Source organism: Notothenia rossii, assembly GCF_949606895.1.
Source record: "Notothenia rossii genome assembly, chromosome: 7".
NCBI lineage: Eukaryota > Metazoa > Chordata > Actinopteri > Perciformes > Nototheniidae > Notothenia > Notothenia rossii.
Genome location: NC_136905.1, coordinates 45,613,692 through 45,631,587, shown reverse-complemented (window position 1 = coordinate 45,631,587; position 17,896 = coordinate 45,613,692). Strand labels below are relative to the sequence as shown.

The 17,896-nt window shown below is 41.9% G+C and overlaps 1 protein-coding gene across 1 annotated transcript in view; it reads left to right on the top strand.

The window, feature by feature from the left end:
• Nucleotides 1-339: 339 nt before the first annotated feature.
• Nucleotides 340-17,896, top strand: part of LOC307046561 (grainyhead-like protein 2 homolog) — a 34,979-nt gene continuing 17,422 nt past the window's right edge. The window contains exons 1-7 of the mRNA XM_079692972.1: nucleotides 340-788; nucleotides 1,375-1,561; nucleotides 1,919-2,332; nucleotides 2,483-2,535; nucleotides 3,011-3,167; nucleotides 3,436-3,547; nucleotides 6,212-6,306. Coding sequence (XP_079549098.1) covers nucleotides 781-788; nucleotides 1,375-1,561; nucleotides 1,919-2,332; nucleotides 2,483-2,535; nucleotides 3,011-3,167; nucleotides 3,436-3,547; nucleotides 6,212-6,306 — 1,026 coding nt within the window. The 5' untranslated portion in view covers nucleotides 340-780. The remainder of the gene's footprint in view (nucleotides 789-1,374; nucleotides 1,562-1,918; nucleotides 2,333-2,482; nucleotides 2,536-3,010; nucleotides 3,168-3,435; nucleotides 3,548-6,211; nucleotides 6,307-17,896) is intronic.

The following is a 17,896-nucleotide window of genomic DNA, read 5'->3' as shown; positions in this document are numbered from 1 at the left end:
CCAACCTCAAAAAGCAAGAGCATGTCCAAGTGCGGTGGCAGCAGGTCCCGCCTCTTTGCCCTTGGAGCAGGCTGGAGTAGGCGGGAGTTGAACTCTGACGTCAGTTTCGAGCCGTTAGTGGCCGACTCCGCCTACTAAGGGCTTCTCGGCAACTGCAGAATCCTATGGGTGACGTCACGGACCCTACGTCCATTTAGAGTCTATGGTTCAACCTATGGTTCAAACCTGGTTCTAACGTAACGTCTTAGAACGCAAAATGTCCCTTACACTGTGGCCACGCTCATGCATATCCTCAATTCGGCCTATTACCCGGAGTGAAGCTTTGAAGAAATTCTCCAGTGTTGACAGAAACTGGTCTGTCCACCTTTTTCCTCATTTCCCGCCCCGCCCTCCCTTCCCTGTTCACCAATGGGGATATCACTGTGCCACCTGTGGAGAGAAACATGTGTTAGGTTAAATCGAAGAGGCAGCTTTCCGCTCCTTACATGCTGCAGGATCCATCCCTTCACTCACCAGGATAGCTTACCAACCTGACAAGAGCAAGAAATTGAGCTGTTTTTATTTATTAACAGATGCTTACATTTGAACTGCTATCAAATATAGTTAAATGCATGTAAGCACGTAGGTGACTTAATTGCTTGTTTTGCCTGAGAGGTTCAATAGAACCAGCCTCTTACACGCCTAGTTTTCTCAGTCTCCCACACAAACTTACCTGCACTAACTAGAAAGTCCAGTTTCTCCAGCAAGTCCTAGAGAACACCGGAGAGTCCTGGAGGCAACATGGACAGGTAAGACATATTACATTCAAATTGCGAGCAATAACATTTACTAGTGCTAGGAATATTTTAGATGTCTTTTGTCTCTTTGTTCTATCATAGCCTGACATGTATTTAATAGGATTAATTAATTAACTCATTTTATATGTAGTACCACAGCTTGATAAGAATCATGTCTTATCAAGCTGTGGTACTACATATAAAATGACATATCACATAATCAATATAACTATATAATAGTAAAGTGTATTTTTTTTAATTGAATGGGCTCTAGTTAAGCTATATATTTTTGATATGTTCAATTTTTAGTAGAAAAACCTTTTACTTTACATTAAATAAGATATATATATTTAGAAATAACTCTCGTGTCACCCTGATGTTTACAGAACACGTTTCTGTTGTGTATTTATAATATACTGAAGTGAACATAACATAAACTCCCCTCACATAGAGTGGACAATTGAATTGAAGTTTGGTGAGAAACAGCCTGGGGCACAATTGGTGGCTTGGCAGACGCAGCAGCTGCTAATGACAGGCTGGCTTTGCAGTGACAACATGGCTTGATCGCTCTCTTCCCGTTGTCCTGTGGCCCTCTCAGTAAACGGCTGGTGGTGGTGGTACCAAATGAAGTGCTGGCGCCGTCTCGGAGAGTGTTCAGTGGTGAGGATGAGGCGTGGAAGAGCTACCTAGAGAACCCCCTGACTGCTGCCACCAAGGCCATGATGAGCATCAACGGAGACGAGGACAGTGCCGCAGCTCTGGGACTGCTGTACGACTACTACAAGGTGTGGAAAGTGTGACATCACAGCCAATTTACAAATGACATAACTGGGCTTGACAATAACAGTTTCCAGGTTGCCTTTGTAAACTTTAAAATTAATTGGCAAACAATTACTGGCCAATGGTTGACGTCAGTGGCAAATATGGACTTAAAAATACATACTGTATGTGGTGTTACAGTCCGAACTGAAACCAGACAACGTTGCATATGCGTTTACTCTCGTGCACTATACTTTGCTCACTAATTGACACGTTTGATGGACTTTGAACGTATAGTTTCTCATTTATTCCAAATATAAAGTGTTTAAATACATTCTGATTTGTTTTTAACACATTTTGTGTGTTTGCTTTAACCCTATCAGGTATCCAGAGAGAGGAGAGAGGGCCCCATTGGAGTCAAACCCACAGACCCCTCTGCTGATGGGCCAGATGACGGCGGCAGCTTGGAGATGTTAGATCCCCATGTTCAGGATCTCAGATCCATGCCTGTCAACCTCTCACTAAACAACAGCAACACTGCAGAACACCAGGGCTCCAGGTTTGGAGAGACCAGAGGAGGAAATGGTAAAGGTGGTTCAGCTCTGCCTCTGGTCAAGACCGAGGGCCACACATCTATGGGAGTTCACTGCTTTGGAGGTTCCTACCGAGAAGAACCCAGAGAGCAGACAAGGATGGTTTACGAGCAGAGCCACTACTATTTGTCCCGTGCGGGGTTCTTGAAAAATGAACAAAGAAGCAGTCCAGACAATATATATGAGGATGCTGTGGAAGGAGAGGTGAGACTTGTCATACAAGGGGGTGAGGTGGAGGTGATCATGTGTCTCGCTTTGTAAGCAAGGATCACATTTGTAGGATTGTTTTGCTCCATCAGTGGCAGTATGCAGCATTTCTTCTTCTGAAGCACAGTAAATATTCTTCTTTAACAGATGTACAACAGAAGTCCCTCCTCAGGAGATGAATTCCACTACAGCACACCGACGTAAGTCAAAATTCACAGATAGGTACAAACGTTAAACCTACATATTTTTCAGGGACATAAGCACAAAATGAAAATGAAAAAGTTGAGAAATTAATATCACAATAGAAAAGATATATAAATATGAAAATCATCATATTGCCCAGCATGCATGGATCAGTGTACGTGCGGTCTTGTTTTGGGGACAATTTTTTGTTCTATGGCCCAGAGGAATGAGATATATCAAGCTTTCAATACTCACAAAATACTTTTTTGGTTCTGGGATTTTCCTGGTTATTTGCCGACAAATAAAAAAAAAAATACCAGACTTGTCAAATAAAGAGTTGCTGTTGTATGGGAGAACCTTTTAATACATAACAAAATCAGTTTGTTTAGAGCCTCATGGTCCATTTCTTGCTTTCTTTGAATGCTGTTTGTAGTATTGTACCAAGATATACTGTATTTTTATTAAATCTGCTCCTCACATGTTCATGTTCAGTGACGACTTCCAGTACTGTCTGGAGGCCAGCATATCGCTGAGGCCGCGGCAGGAGGAGGGGCCCATGGCCTACATGAACCGGGGCCAGTTCTACGCTTTGACACTGTCCAAGGCCAACTGCAAATCGTCAATAAATCAGCATAAAGGCAAAGTGCGGGTGAGTGGACCAGCGCCTGATGGGGGCCCATCCAGTAATGAGCAATGCGCCAGGGGAGGCTCTGAGCTGCAGCGGGGCAGTATTGTTCAGGTGAGGGAGGAGGGGGGGTCATGGAGAGGAAGCATAGGTTACAGTTCAGGGTTTTACTTTCAGCTTATTGTTGAGGAGCTTTAAATCTTGTTAAACTTACAAATGTAATATTAGTTTTTATAAAGTATTACTCCTTTGAACTTCTTTTAATGTATTATATCTTGTGTTTCTACTTCAGAGTGTTATCATGGTTGTCTTTGGAGAAGACAAGTGCAGAGACGAGCAGCTGAAGAATTGGAAATACTGGCACTCCCGCCAGCACACTGCCAAACAGAGGGTCCTGGACATCGGTGAGCTCTTCCTGCTACACTCATGGCTTGATGGGGTTTTAAGTAACACCGGAATTACTAAATTAAAAAAGGAATTTAATGTCACACTTACAGATATTATGACAGCGGAGCTCCACAAAATCAGAGAGTTAAAAAGAGAGTAAGTAGGTGATAAACCTGGAGGAGCCTTCAGCAGGATCCTGTCACATATCCTGAGGGGAAACCTGACACAATTTGAATAACTGTCAATCCACGATTCCCACAAAAGCAATAAACGGCCAATGGGTCTGCATTTGCATAGGCGTTAACGGGTGAAATAGGTGGGGGGCTGGACTGAAGCCAGAGGCAGGCCTCAACCTGTGGTTGAAAACTTGATGGAATGTGGCAGAGGTATCAGACTCTGGTGGTTTTCTCTGTTGTAAGTTCATGCCAGAATAGTATTAACTTTAAAATATATAATCTTTCTTATGTGGGTGAAAATAGGCCCATTTGATGAGGAATTGAGACTTTTTGGAGGTAACAATTTCAATGTTGGAATGTTTGCTAATTTGCAACTTGATTTGTTGGCGAAATTGTTTGACCGAAGAAATATGATCGATGAACTTAAAAATATGAATGTAAACTGATGAACTGGAAATGAAACCAGATGTTGGTAGTAGTTCCACTTGGTTTATTTTCATTAAAAGAAAGGGCTCGAGTTCCAAAGGGGTAAAGGTCTCCAATATTTCCCAAAAAGCAAAGAGTAAACATAAATAGTTAGTACATCCTCCGACTGGTTTTGTGACCTTTTTAGAGAGACAGATCTTCAGCTGCCAAAAAGTATAACGGTTCCACCATTCAGCTACACAAAATAAAAACGCCTGCTTATGCTTAATAATGAGTCAAATATATTCTGTTGTTCTTTGTAGGGATATCACAAGAACCAATCTATGGGTACCTCGTCGATGCTAACATTTAAAAAAAAACTTGACAGTAATATTTTTTTCTACAGAACTGCATGCACCATAATATTTTGTAGTGCCATCAGGACTCAAGACAAGTGGCGTTCTGTCCTCCCGTGGCAGATGGAACCTGTGTTGGGGCGCAGAAATCTCACTATCTATGCATCCAGGGGACGCACCTCTTACAAAAAAATGAACAGTCTATACTTTTAATGGTAGGTTTATTTGAGCAGTGAGAATAAGAATATCAGAAAGAAAATCCAGAAATTGACATTATATGAAAGATCAAAATTGATTTGCATTTAACTTTGGGAAATAAGTATTTGATCCCCTAGCGAAACATGTGATAGTACTTGGCGGAGAAACCCTTGTTGGACACACAGAGGTCAGACCCTTCTTGTAGTTGGTCTCCAGGTTTGTGCACATCTCAGGAAGGATGTTGGTCCACTCCTCTCTGAAGATCCTCTCCAAAACCTGAAGGTTTTGAGGCTGATGCTTGGCCTCTGGAAGCTTCAGCTCCCTCCACAGATTTTCTATGGGATTAAGGTCCGGAGACTGGCTAGGCCCCTCCCTCACCTGAATGTGCTTCTTCTTTTGACACTCCTGTGTTGCCTTGGCTGTATGTTCAGGGGCATTGTCCTGCTGGAAGACCCCTCCATGACCCATTTTCAGTGTCTGAGGGAAGGAGGCTATCGGACAAGATTTTACGGTGCATGGCCCCGTCCATCCTCTCCTCGATGCAGGGAAGTGGTCCTGTCCCCTTAGCAGAGAAACACCCCCAAAGCATAATGTTTCCATGGAAACATTATGCTTTGGGGGTGTTTAGCATGGCTCAGCATGTTGTTCACCATGGAGTTGCACCTCCATGCTGACGGTGGGGATGGTGTTCTGGGGTTATCCTCATACCCCACGGGGCGAGATCTTGTGTGGAGCCCCAGACCGAGGGCGATTGATTGTTGATTGATGCCCATTTTACTTTTCTTCTATTTTCAAATGATGACAGTGGTCTCCTTCTCACCAAGCTGCTTTCTGATGGTCTTGTAGCCAATCCCAGCCTGGTGCAGGTCTACAGTCTTGTCCCTGAGGTCCTTAGACAGCTCTTTAGTCTTGTCCATGGTGGAGAGGCTGGAATCTGACTGATTGATTCTGTGGACAGGTGTCTTTTATACAGGCAACAAGTTGATATTATATATTTTTTAAAGGAAATGGACTTATGTAACCGGTCTGTGGGAGCCAGAATTCTTGTTGGTTGCAAGGGGATCAAATACTTCCCACAGTTAAATGCAAATCAATTTATATCTTTTATATAATATCAATTTCTGAATTTTCTTTTAGATATTCTTACTCTCATTGTTAAAATAAACCTAACATTACAATTATAGACTGATAATTTCTTTGTAAGTGGGTAAATCGGCAAGGTTTTACCCACTAATCAAATACTTATTTCCTCCACTGTATATAACTTAACATTTTTTTTTTAACATTATCATGATCTGTGTGAAATTTTGGGCAACTTCAACAAAATATAATTTCACAGCTGTTCAAAAAAAGATATTGTCGAGGGAACTATGATCGTTTTAAACTACCAACAGAAACCAGTATGCAAAAGGGACTGTTGAATTGTTTAGGATTAATGGCTGTTGTTCAGTGTTAGCGTAGAGAATTGTGGAACTTACTTGGTTTTGGTGTCGACGAGTCCAACATCCACCGAAACAGTTCTCTCTGTTCTTCACTCTACATGCAGCTGACTACAAGGAGAGCTTCAGCACGATTGGGAACGTGGAGGAAATTGCCTACAACGCTGTCTCTTTCACATGGGACGTCAGTGAAGAAGCTAAGGTAAAAAGCAACAGAAGTATAGGGTAAGGTGCTGTTTAAAATCAAAGCAAGAAATGATTGATCTTCAAACACACATTTCAAATACAATCACTTTCACTATTGGTTATTTGATTTACTCTTACATGCACTAAGGCACATGACTTGTTGGCTTTGTCATTTACTTTCTTTGTGTAAGTCAAAAATCTGAGCCTCCTGGAGATTGCTCCATGAAACCGCAGAATAGTCAGAAAATTCTAAGGGGTGACAGAGGGAGCATCAGACCAGGGGACACATTTATGTATGAAAGACATACAAAAGTGCATTTTGCATGATAGACCTTTAACACACACATCATTATTTCAGCTGTGGAACAATAACTGCTCCAGCTGTGTTTCGTTAAGCAGTACTCCAAGTAAAAGGCCACAAAGAAGATCCAAAGGTTAAAATGTTCTATTTGTCATATGCACAGTTACAGTGTAGTTGTGCAATGAAAATCTTGAATCACAGGTTCCTCCAACAATACATGAATGTAGATAAGACATAAAACAACCACTAGAAACAAGACCGAAACAAAAGTTTTGCCCAATGAAATAAATAATTTCCAGGTTTCTTTTTCATTCAACTGCTGACAACACTACTTTGAGCAGGTCAATTATTTTCTGTTGCAACACTCAATCTAGATAGCACTTACAGCAACATTTTTTTTCTTTTTGTGTGTTTCAAGATAAATAAATATTATTTAAAAAAAAAAAACTCTTTATAGTGTATATTGTGGCGAACAATGGGAATAGTCTAAAAAAGAATATGGAAGTTGGAATTGGAAGGCTCATTGTCGGGTAGTGGAGCACTTCATCCTCTTGTGGCCGACATAAGGATCACACAATAATAACTAGAAAATGCATTTCCTGCTGAAAATGCGTGCGAATGATGTAAGCTGCATACATTTGTTGCTGAAAAAGCAGAATATTTTATTAGTTGAAGGGTCTCTGTAGCTGCTTTTTATTTACAGAAACCAAGTAAGTGTGTTGCTGAACTTAGTGGGAAAATGAAGAAAAGTGAAATTATTTGAATCAAAATAGTTGAAGCTCAAATTCAGGGCACTGATCTTTTTGGAAAACTTTAAAGTGGAATGTTAAACTGGAAGAGTAGGAAAAATAGGGATGAAGCTTAAGAAGTGTGTGTGTGTGTGTGTGTGTGTGTGTGTGTGTGTGTGTGTGTGTGTGTGTGTGTGTGTGTGTGTGTGTGTGTGTGTGTGTGTGTGTGTGTGTGTGTGTGTGTGTGTGTGTGTGTGTGTGTGTGTGTGTGTGTGTGTGTGTGTGTGTGTGTGTGTGTGTGTGTGTGTGTGTGTGTGTGTGTGTGTGTGTGTGTGTGTGTGTGTGTGTGTGTGTGTGGGGGTGTGTGGGGGGGGGGGGGGGGGGGAGGTAAGTTTGAGAAACCGGCTCGAGATACACTTTTTGTTATATTCCATGGAATGCTCTTAACATAGCAATGAAATATCTTAAAGGCCATGTAATGCATCTAACACAGGTGTTTTTTAACATGTAGTTTAGATATCACCAGAATAAAAAAAAAAAAAATGTTTAAAGTTTGGTCATAATTAAATGACATGTACGTTAAAAACCGATGTTGGTTCCGAAGTTTGCCGAGTACGCCCCCGATCACTCCCGAACGAGCGGTGACGTCACACGTGGCAAACATTGCCATTTGATCAAATCAGTCCAAATGGCAAGCAACGCGACAACTTCAGACAGCGACAGCGACAGCGATCATTCAGGCTCAGATTCGGTGGGTTATCTGGATTCAGTTACAGAAGTAGAGAATGAACCAGCTAGCCTTTCACTTCAAGGCATCTTGCCTTATCAGTACGAGCCTCCTGCCCGGCAATCGAACAAGGAGGCAGAAACTTGTGAAAGAGAAGCGGATTCCGCAGCCGGCGAGACTCGAGTCGGCAATACTGAATGATAAATTCTGTTTTATTTAATTTGACCTGCACTAAATGTCGATCTTAATTTGTCATCTGTTCCTCACACGTCCGGCAGATATTGTTTTTTTTTTAATGTTATGTACAATATTCAGGTGTACATGTCAATGCTGTGAAAGCATGCCCACTGCAGATGAATGTGTATGCTGCAGAGAGATCTGGCAGGTGATGGAACAAATAGACAGTTTGCAACCTACTGACCAGATAGCAGAGTCCTGCATCGGGTCGGGTATCCGCGGGTACAACGGGTGACCCGCAAAAAAGGTGATTTGCGGGTGGTATTTTTTCAAACGCTTTTTTCCGGGTTCGCTTCTGGGTAAAACAAAGATGATGTGGGTCCGGTTGCGGGTGTTGCATAATAAATATATTTAAACAATAATAATTTAGTTTAATGTTTAAATCCTCAGACCTCTCCTCCGCGGGACCGAGCATAATCATAACCTCTGCAGTGCATCTATCTGCTGCTGAGCGCACCACATTCTGATTGGCTGAGGTGAAGCTCTCTATAGCGGAGAATAGGCCCTACAGCATTTTCAATAACTCTTCCTCAAGAGCGAAATCCAACGTCTGGGAGGCTTTTGGTGTCATCCTAGATGGAGAAAATAAACAACATCCCAGGCTTTTTGAGCCAAATATGCAACTGCGTGTGTTAATAATTGCACGTTGTCACTGCTATATATGCGGGTTCGGGTCGGGTTGCGGATCTTGTGCCGTCGGGTCGGGTTGCGGAACTAATTGGCAATATGTGCGGGTAGCGGGGCGGGTTCGGTATTGCACGTCACGGGTGCGGGGCGGGAGCGGGTCTTGAAAATCAGACCCGTGCAGGACTCTGCCAGATAGAAGACACCGACGAGAAACCAAGGTGCATTATTAGCCACCCAGGCTTTAGAGAAGGCTGTCTCAGTGTTTGGACACTGAAAATAGCGTATCTTCAATAAAAACAACAACACAGAGCAGTTGATGGCCCACTACACCAGTAAATAAATATTGATTGACCCAACTGCCTATTGCAGCTTTGCTTTCATATAATACTTTTAGTCGCTACAGATATGGTACACTTTTAAAGATACCATTAAACTCTTTCAAGCAGTCAAAAACAGCTTGGCTTTTATTTTTTCTGTGTATGCAAGTTCAATGTATGCTTGGTAAAAGAAACAACTACACATGTGAGGAAATATATAAGAGGTCTATGATTCTGTCAAGCAGTCATGTATAACCTCATATTTATTTTGTACAAGTAAAATACAAATATCATGTTATAAGCCAATTTGTAACCATTGCTACATAATAGTACTACATAACATTTTATTTTTCTCCAAATATATTTATAATCTGTATACTTTTTTTTCATTAGGAAGTATCGATATACAGCTTATCGACAGTTTGTACGTTGGTGCTGGGGTGTACTCGGCCCAAAAATCAGAGTCCCGCTGCCTGCATGTGCTGTAACCGAGATACGGAAGACTTACCCTGAACCGGGAGGCCGCTATCAGGGATTTCAATGGCCAAATCTGTAATTTGACATAAGTCATGCAGCTGAACTGGTTAAAATGGTTTCGCATGATGTAAATAATTTACAAAGTACATCATTTACAATATTATTTTCCCAAAGAAACATGTAAATATAACAACATTTTCCAAATCACAAGTTTGTAAGATTGTATTAATTTACTGTTTGATAAATAAAAAAGGGTTCTTTTGTTAATTTTTCACTTGTAACATTTGATCTTTATTGCAGTGTACATTAGTCTATTTTGGTATATGTGCGAGCCCACAAATAATTAAAAGTGGTAAAAATAATAAAGATATTCAGACGTAATTCATTTTTGGCCTTACTTATTTCACTTCAACTTTTATATATTTCAGTCACTTGGCAAGTTCACTGTACTCTGGTGACATTTAGCTCAAGCTGGCATAACACCTGTAGTAACTTAATTCTGACCCGAGTTTTGTGCACAATCTTCCAGCACCCATGATCAATGTTTATAGCAATCAGGAAACATTCACAGCTCACAACTACACATCGCTTCCCCATCATGAATTGTTAGATAAAAAAAGTTTAGCGAGGTCCGGTTACACATATGTTGAGCGAAAATAGCGGAAGGATACAAAACAAACCATCCAGACGAGGCTGGTGTTTGCCACGTGTGACGTCACACAGTTGGCTTAATGGCTGGCAAGCTTTTCGCTACCGGAGCGGAATAACACGGGAAAGTGGCACACATTTCATGTTATTTGGGGGGTATTTATGGAAAGAATCATTGATGTTGATATGTCAAATGAAACAGTGGAAAGTGATGAAGCGATTTATTAACACAGAATAACATTTATTTTGGACATTTCATGGACTTTAAGTGCTTTGACCAAAAATCGATACAAAATGTCATCTGTGGAAGCCGTAGTACTGTAAAAAGCACGACCAATCATTTTAGCCGGCCCGGCTAAAATAATGGATGGCCTACCTGCCTGTCAGTCTTCCATCTGTGCACAAACTCATCTCGTGCCCTCATTGGTCATGTGCACGTTCGTGTGTGTTGGAGGAGGGGCTCTTTAATGAAGTGGCAGATTTTTTCCGGCAGTGTATTTTCAAATTCTAGCGCACTCGAGCTGGTTTCTCCAAAATTTCTCCAAAAAAAAACCTTTAAAGGCCCTGTGAAGTGTGCACCTGTGCATGATCTGTTATGCTAATACGTATAGTAATGACCAAAATTGTCCATTGGAACCCATATCAAAAAATGTTGGAATAGCAACAAATTTGACGAGTTTTGAATTTTCCGGGGAAATCTGCAGTCGACCTTCGCCTTCGTGGGCGTGGCTTGCGATCTACTGCGTGACGTCACGAGATGGACGCCGCCGCACTGTTTACATTCACCACCGTTCGTTTTTTCTATTTTTCAAAGTCGAATTTCTCAACGTTTTTGAGCTAGTATTTTCCTGGAAAGTGTGTCGGAGTCGACTGGAAGTGATTGCCAATCGAGAAAACCTGACAATGGAGGCGACAGTGAAGAAAGAGGGATGAAAAACACAGGGGAAACGATGCATTGCCGCTGGCTGTAGTAATGTCAAGTCTGCCGAAGTGGCGATGTTTCTGTTCCCAAAAGATGAAGGTGAGCCTGGCTGGTGTCATTGTTTCGTAGATTATTTGATTGATCATGATAAATAAAGGCCAGTGGTCGATTCGAGAGAGAGAGAAAGAGAGACTGACAGAGTTACAGGGTTGTTGTTAGCATCTGGTGCTAGCTCGGAGCTAACGGAGATTAGCTGTTTCAACAATAAGGAGAGAGATAACGTCAGCTCAGGGAGGTAAACTGTAGCCTAAGTTATCTCAGTGGGTTTGGTCATCTATGTAAACAAATATTTCCATCTATGTAATATTAGTTGTATAAAATAGGTTAAGAAATCCTTCCAATGTTTTTTGATTATTGAAATATATGTTTCATATGAGTGTTGAGAGCTGTATCCATAAATCTCTTAATGTTGCCCTCAAAGTGCACCAGATTGATCACTTTCCTCATCTATCCTGTCCGAAAAGCTGTCCAAATCAATCATTTCTCTCACACTAGTATCACTTTCCAGAGTCTCCGCCATGTTTACAATCGCAACTGGGTACATCTTGTGACGTCACAGCCACTATCGTCTGCAACTTCCGTTAGGCTCAGACGGCAAAATTAATAATTCATTAATTATGAATTATTAAAAATTATTTTAGCCATGAACAGGCACAATGATATGTAAGGAATGAAACTGCCATTTCATTTTGGTGCAAAAACATGCACTTCACTGGGCCTTTAATATTCTAGGGCTTTTATTTTGAAAAAACATCCCCCTTCCAGCACTTCCTGTAACGATACAGGAAAACTATAGGGCTTTTATTTTGAAGGGGTGTGTGGTTTGGGGGATACATGAGAGTAACACATGCGTCACTTCTGGCAAAAATTAAGGCTCTGCCCACTTTTGGGGGAAAACAAAGCTGCAATTTGAATGGCGGTCAATGCAAATTCTGAAGGTTTTGCCAATCCGATCAGAAATGGAAGAAAACCGTGGATTTTTGGATATTCAAAGAGCCCGATTACAATGGCCAGACAGGCAAACAATTACATTAAATCGTTGGAAATTGACGATCGGGCTCGATTTATGGTTAAATATAGTAGTAGGCGATCGATGTCCATGGAGTAACATCTACGTCACTTTACAGCCCCACCCACTTTTGGGGGAAAACAACGCTGTCATTTGAATACCGATCAAGCCTGAAGCTACAGAGCTCTTCTTTAACTGTCCTTTTTTCTTTGAGGAAGTACAGAAAAACGTAACTCTGGACTTTTTGTTAATGTTTGAGGTGCAATAAACCACACAGCAGCTTTTTGGCATGATAAAACTACAGCTCACAGTCCAAGCCCCTACTGACTGAACCACTGCCGGACATACCGTAAATGTGTGTGCAGTGGCGAGCCGTGACTTTTATACCTAGGCCTTCTGACCCCCACCCCTTCCCTCGAAAAAGAAAAAAAGTTATTACGTCACAGCTGATACTTCAGTGGAATATCAAAACAACGGCCCGGGGTGCAAAACACATCAATGAAAGCGACCCTCTACCACACAAAACAACACCTGTAAATAACATATTTGTGTTCTTTGAAATTGAAAAAGATATTGCATTGTGTTGGTTACTGTCGTTGCAGTTGTGTGTCTTAAGTGTAATTTGGCAGGCTTTTATTTTGAAGGCGAGTTTACACTGTTGACAGGAAGTTGTTGTTGTTGATATGGAAACAGGAAAAGCTTCACAGCGGGCGGAACTTGTCATAAAGTCCGCGATAATAAAACCCACCCATTTAGAGGGAAGATATGATTGGTCAATTGTACTGTCATTTGACATTACTCTCTGGTTCAGTTACTATAGCGGGCCCTCTGTGAATTTACTGCAGGACCACCAATCAGCTCCTATCTTCACAGTAACTCGCAGAGACGGCTAAAGGAGCTTCTTTATTTAACCCTTCACATTCAAACAGAAACTGAATAGGCAGATTCGAAGGATTTATTTATTTGGAAATGTTATTTTAAGGGCTGTCAGTCGATTAAAATATTTATCGCAAATTAATCGCACATTTTTTATCTGTTCTAAATGTACTTTTTTAGAGGTATATTTTTCAAGTTTTTAATACTCTTATCAAAATATGAGTGGACAAATATGCGTGTCTGTGTGTGTGTCGGCGCAGTTCTCGGCGAAATGCCGCTCCTCTGTTTTCATAACTGTCAAAGCATGAGACTGAAGTTCCCACTGTGGGTCAAAATAATGTGCTGTGACCCCGAGGTAACTGTCAACTGAGCGTAGTCTAATAGTCTCCGGTGAGTCTTTCTTAAATCTTCCTCTACTTACGCTTTTTGGACTTCATACAAGTTGTGTATTTTCGACACAGTGGTGGCTCTGGAAGGCAATTCATAAGTGCAGTCGTTGGATGCGACCCAAATTATATCACGCAGCCCCTTGTCCTCCACAATGTTAATTGGCCTGCAAGCTGTCGCCACCCATTTAGTGATCTTTGTTGAAAGTTTGCTGCTCGTAGACGTGTCCAGGCCTCTCCCCTGCACACTTTCAAGTGTGGTCTGCTGCAATCGGGCGACAGGAGCGGGGCTGTTGGCATCAGCAGTGTGCTTGGATTGTATATGGTATTTTAAACTCGCGCTCTGAAACTACAGGGCGGGCAAGGACAAAAAATGCACATGCGTTAATCGCGTTAAAATAATTAGTGGCGTTATTTTTTTTCTTTTCGTTAACGCGTTATCTGGACAGCCCTAGTTATTTTAAATACAATTAAATCAAGTTATTTTGGTAAAACTAATCAAAAATATAACTAAAACAAAATATATTTATGTTTTTAAATATTATTTTGTAGAATATCTTAGGCCCTCAGAGAGGCTCGCCACTGTGTGTATATATAGATAGAGATTCTGGTCCATATTGACATACCATCACGCAGTTGCTGCAGATCTGTTGGCTGCACATCCATGATGGGAATCATTGGTTCCATCACATCCCAAAGGTGCTCTAAAGTATTGAGATCTGGTGACTGTCGAGGCCATTTGAGTTCAGTGAAATTATTGTCATGTTCAAGAAACCAGTTGGAGATAATTTGAGCTTTGTGACATGGGGCGCTATCCTGCTGGAAGTAGCCATCAGAAGATGGGTACACTGTGGTCATAAAGGGATGGACATGGTCAGCATGCGCAGAACCCGCGCAGTACGTAGGGCATCATCTTACGCAAGGCGCAGTTATGCGTGCAACAGTTTCTCCTAAGTGAGGCTCCGGCGCTAACACTCTACCCCCCCCCCCCCCCCCGCTCGCGACAGGTGAGTGACGCGTTGTGTACAGACCCAGGGGCCTCATGACATAATTTCGCGTAGGGCCCCAAGTTGGCCATGTTGTTGGGGCAGGCCTGATGGTCAGCAACAATACTCAGTTAGGCTGTGGTGTTAATCGATGCTCAATTGGTACTAAGGGGCCCAAAGTATGCCAAGAAAATAGTCCCCTCACCATTAACCACCACCACCAGCCTGAACCGTTGATAAGGCAGGATGGATCAATGCTCTCACGTTGTTTACGCCACATTCTGACCCTACTGTCCGAATGTCCCAGCAGAAATCGAGACTCATCAGACCAGGCCCGGCCCTTTTTTGTGTTGCGTTTCCACTAGGGGTAGTTCCGGCTAACGGGTACTTTTTCACAGTTTTTCTGGCTCTCCAAAATCCAGGTTCTTTCCGGGCCAACAACCAGGCTGAATATGCTAAACCAGGCATCCTCAAACTCATCCTCTGGACTCTGAGCAAATTATACTTTTCATATGTGTTATCTGCGAGACATCGCCACAACACAACGAGTCAAAATGTTCCGCTATGTCCAACAACAGCGCTCTGCATGTCCGACTGTTCCACTGTCTGTGTGTGTCTGTCAACGCATTGGTCCAATCACATTCAGCATCCCGTCAGCGTTTTTTTCCCCCACCAACAGTCTGCGAATCAGAGGCACAGTAGGGCGGGTCTTCACGGAATGCGGGTGGGAAAAATGCGTGTGTTTAAAAAATAAATAAAAGTCAGAGCGAGAGTTAACAACTCCTCTAGTTGCATCTGTACTGTAGCTAGTAGCCTAGTTTCACCTACTGGGGCGGCATGGGGGGGCAACTGCTACCCTCAAAATAGGCCTTGCCACCCCAGCTGCCACCCCAGTTGGCAGCTTTGTTTTGAAAGAAAAGTTGTGGCTCATCGGACATTTATGAGAGAAAGTCTCTAATATCCGAGTGCAAGTGAATTCAGCACAAGACGCACGCCTTGAGAAGCATTCGGGCCAAAGTACTGAAGGAATTAGGTATTTGCGGCCTACAATGACAGAGAAGAGACTGTCAGGTTGGCTGTACTCAGCATTGAATCAAAACGCACTAAAGCTTTGGATCTTAATAAGTTTGTGAGGCGTTTTGCTGAACAAGATGGTAATCGCCGCATTCAGCTGTAATAGACATGTCAACTTGATGCTCTGCTCACGGATGAGCATACAAAACTGTTAAGATGATGACCTTACGTGTGTAAATATATTTTTTTCTTTGTGGGGGTCTGCCCCCCAAAAACCTTTTTAAGTCCTGAGAAAGTCAAATAAGACGGTGTGTAGAACTACACTGCCCAGCCAAAAAAAGTAACCACTTTGATTGAACTAGGCCAGTAGGTAAGGGCTTTCCACTGGATAATAACTGAAGTATAAAAGAATGCATGACTGAAGTGATGGAGACCATGTTTGAAGGCAAACTAAAAGAGGAAATAACAGGTCAAGCAAATCCCTCTCTCAGATTCCACAGCAACCAGAAGGACAGAAACACTGGCTGGTGATTTCATTCATCAGCTTTGTGATGGAATACAAAATGCACAGTGCATTTCCTTAGCTGTGGGTGAGTCCACTGGCACCACTGACAATGCTCAGTTGCTGGTGTTTGTGAGTTTTTATGATGAGGCAAAGGGGGACTTTGTTGAAGATGTGTTGGGCCTGACGAACCTCAATGGACACACAAGGGGGCAAGATATTTATAAAGCAATAATGGGAATGCTGAATGAAAGAGGGTGCAGCTGCCTTTATTCATAACTGTGCAGCTCTTACACTGCGACTCTGAGGGATCAAGGACAGACACAATAACAATGAAAACTGCTGCATTCAGATTATTTTTGTTTTTGCAACCTTGTGTTAAGAATCTTGTTGTAATTGTTTAAAAGTTTGAATGACTGTAATAAACGGACCTTTGTCTTATTGGAAAAAAAATGTTGGACCTTTTTAAGATTTGTATTTGAGTACCCCTGTGCTAAACTAATGAGAGAATCGCTGGCAAGGGGGCTACAACTACAACAAAATGAACATATTTGACCGTGATTTAATTGTAATACACGTTTCAAAATGATGCCGAGGTAACAACATACTGATACCGGTTAGTAAAAACCATGAATTAATACTTTGACAAGTCTGCAGACAGACGGCAGGCGAAAAAGCTTTCACATCTTTCGGCGCAGACTGAAAACTCATCTCTTTCGACTCCACTTCGAGCAATAAAATTGCTAACAAAGCACTTACATATATATATACTAATAAAGGACTGGCTTATCTAAAGCCAGTTGAGTAGCACTTGAAATGTTTTGGCTCTATGAAACCTGATGTACTTATATTATTCTGTTTTCTTCAAGTTTGTATCTTCTTGGTCGAATACACTTATTGTAAGTTGCTTTGGATAAAAGCGTCAGCTAAATGCAATGTAATGTTTGTTTGTGCCTGGTTGAGCGGATGGCACTGACAGCCACTTATCAGAGCCATTCTCTTTTTAGGAAGGTATTTGATAGCTCAAACATGCAGTACTACAAGACACACACACACACACACACACACACACACACACACACACACACACACACACACACACACACACACACACACACACACACACACACACACATTCATTACACACATAGCTAGCAGCAACACGTTCAATGTTCTGTGTCTGTGGAGGTGTGTAGAGTTTCTTTGTGCTGCAGTCCTTCACAGCCCTCACCTCTGCAGGTTTAGGCACGATGTTGTTGATGCTGCGTAGTGGGAATCTGCTGATGAGCCGCGGTGAGGAATCTAACGTTCTTGTTTAACTGGAAAATCATCATGGGGATCTGTTCCCTCATGTGTGATGTGAAGTAGAGGGGCTGGCTTTAAATAACTACTGAATCAGGGTTGTTTTTGAGAAAATGCAGTGGATTAGTCTTTAAACCTCCTCTGTGGGATAACTCACTGTTCAGATCCGACAGCTCTGTAGTGTTTCTGTAATATATATATTTATATATTCTCTGTCTATCAGTGTTATCACTCTATTGTGTGTTCTGTAGTGTAGCTTGTTGCAAGGTATAGCTTCACACCTCTCCTGTGAGAGTTTTCTGTTTGCAAAGTTACTTAGTTCTCAGTTGTATGTTGGCCTGTGCCAGATAATGACAGTACAACAGTGACTATGGTCAGAATACATAGTGATTTCATAGATAATAACACAGGACATTTTAAAAGCTGCACACCACTAGCTTATTGCTGAGCATGGACAGTTCAATCTGCATTACTTTTAGCAAACTAT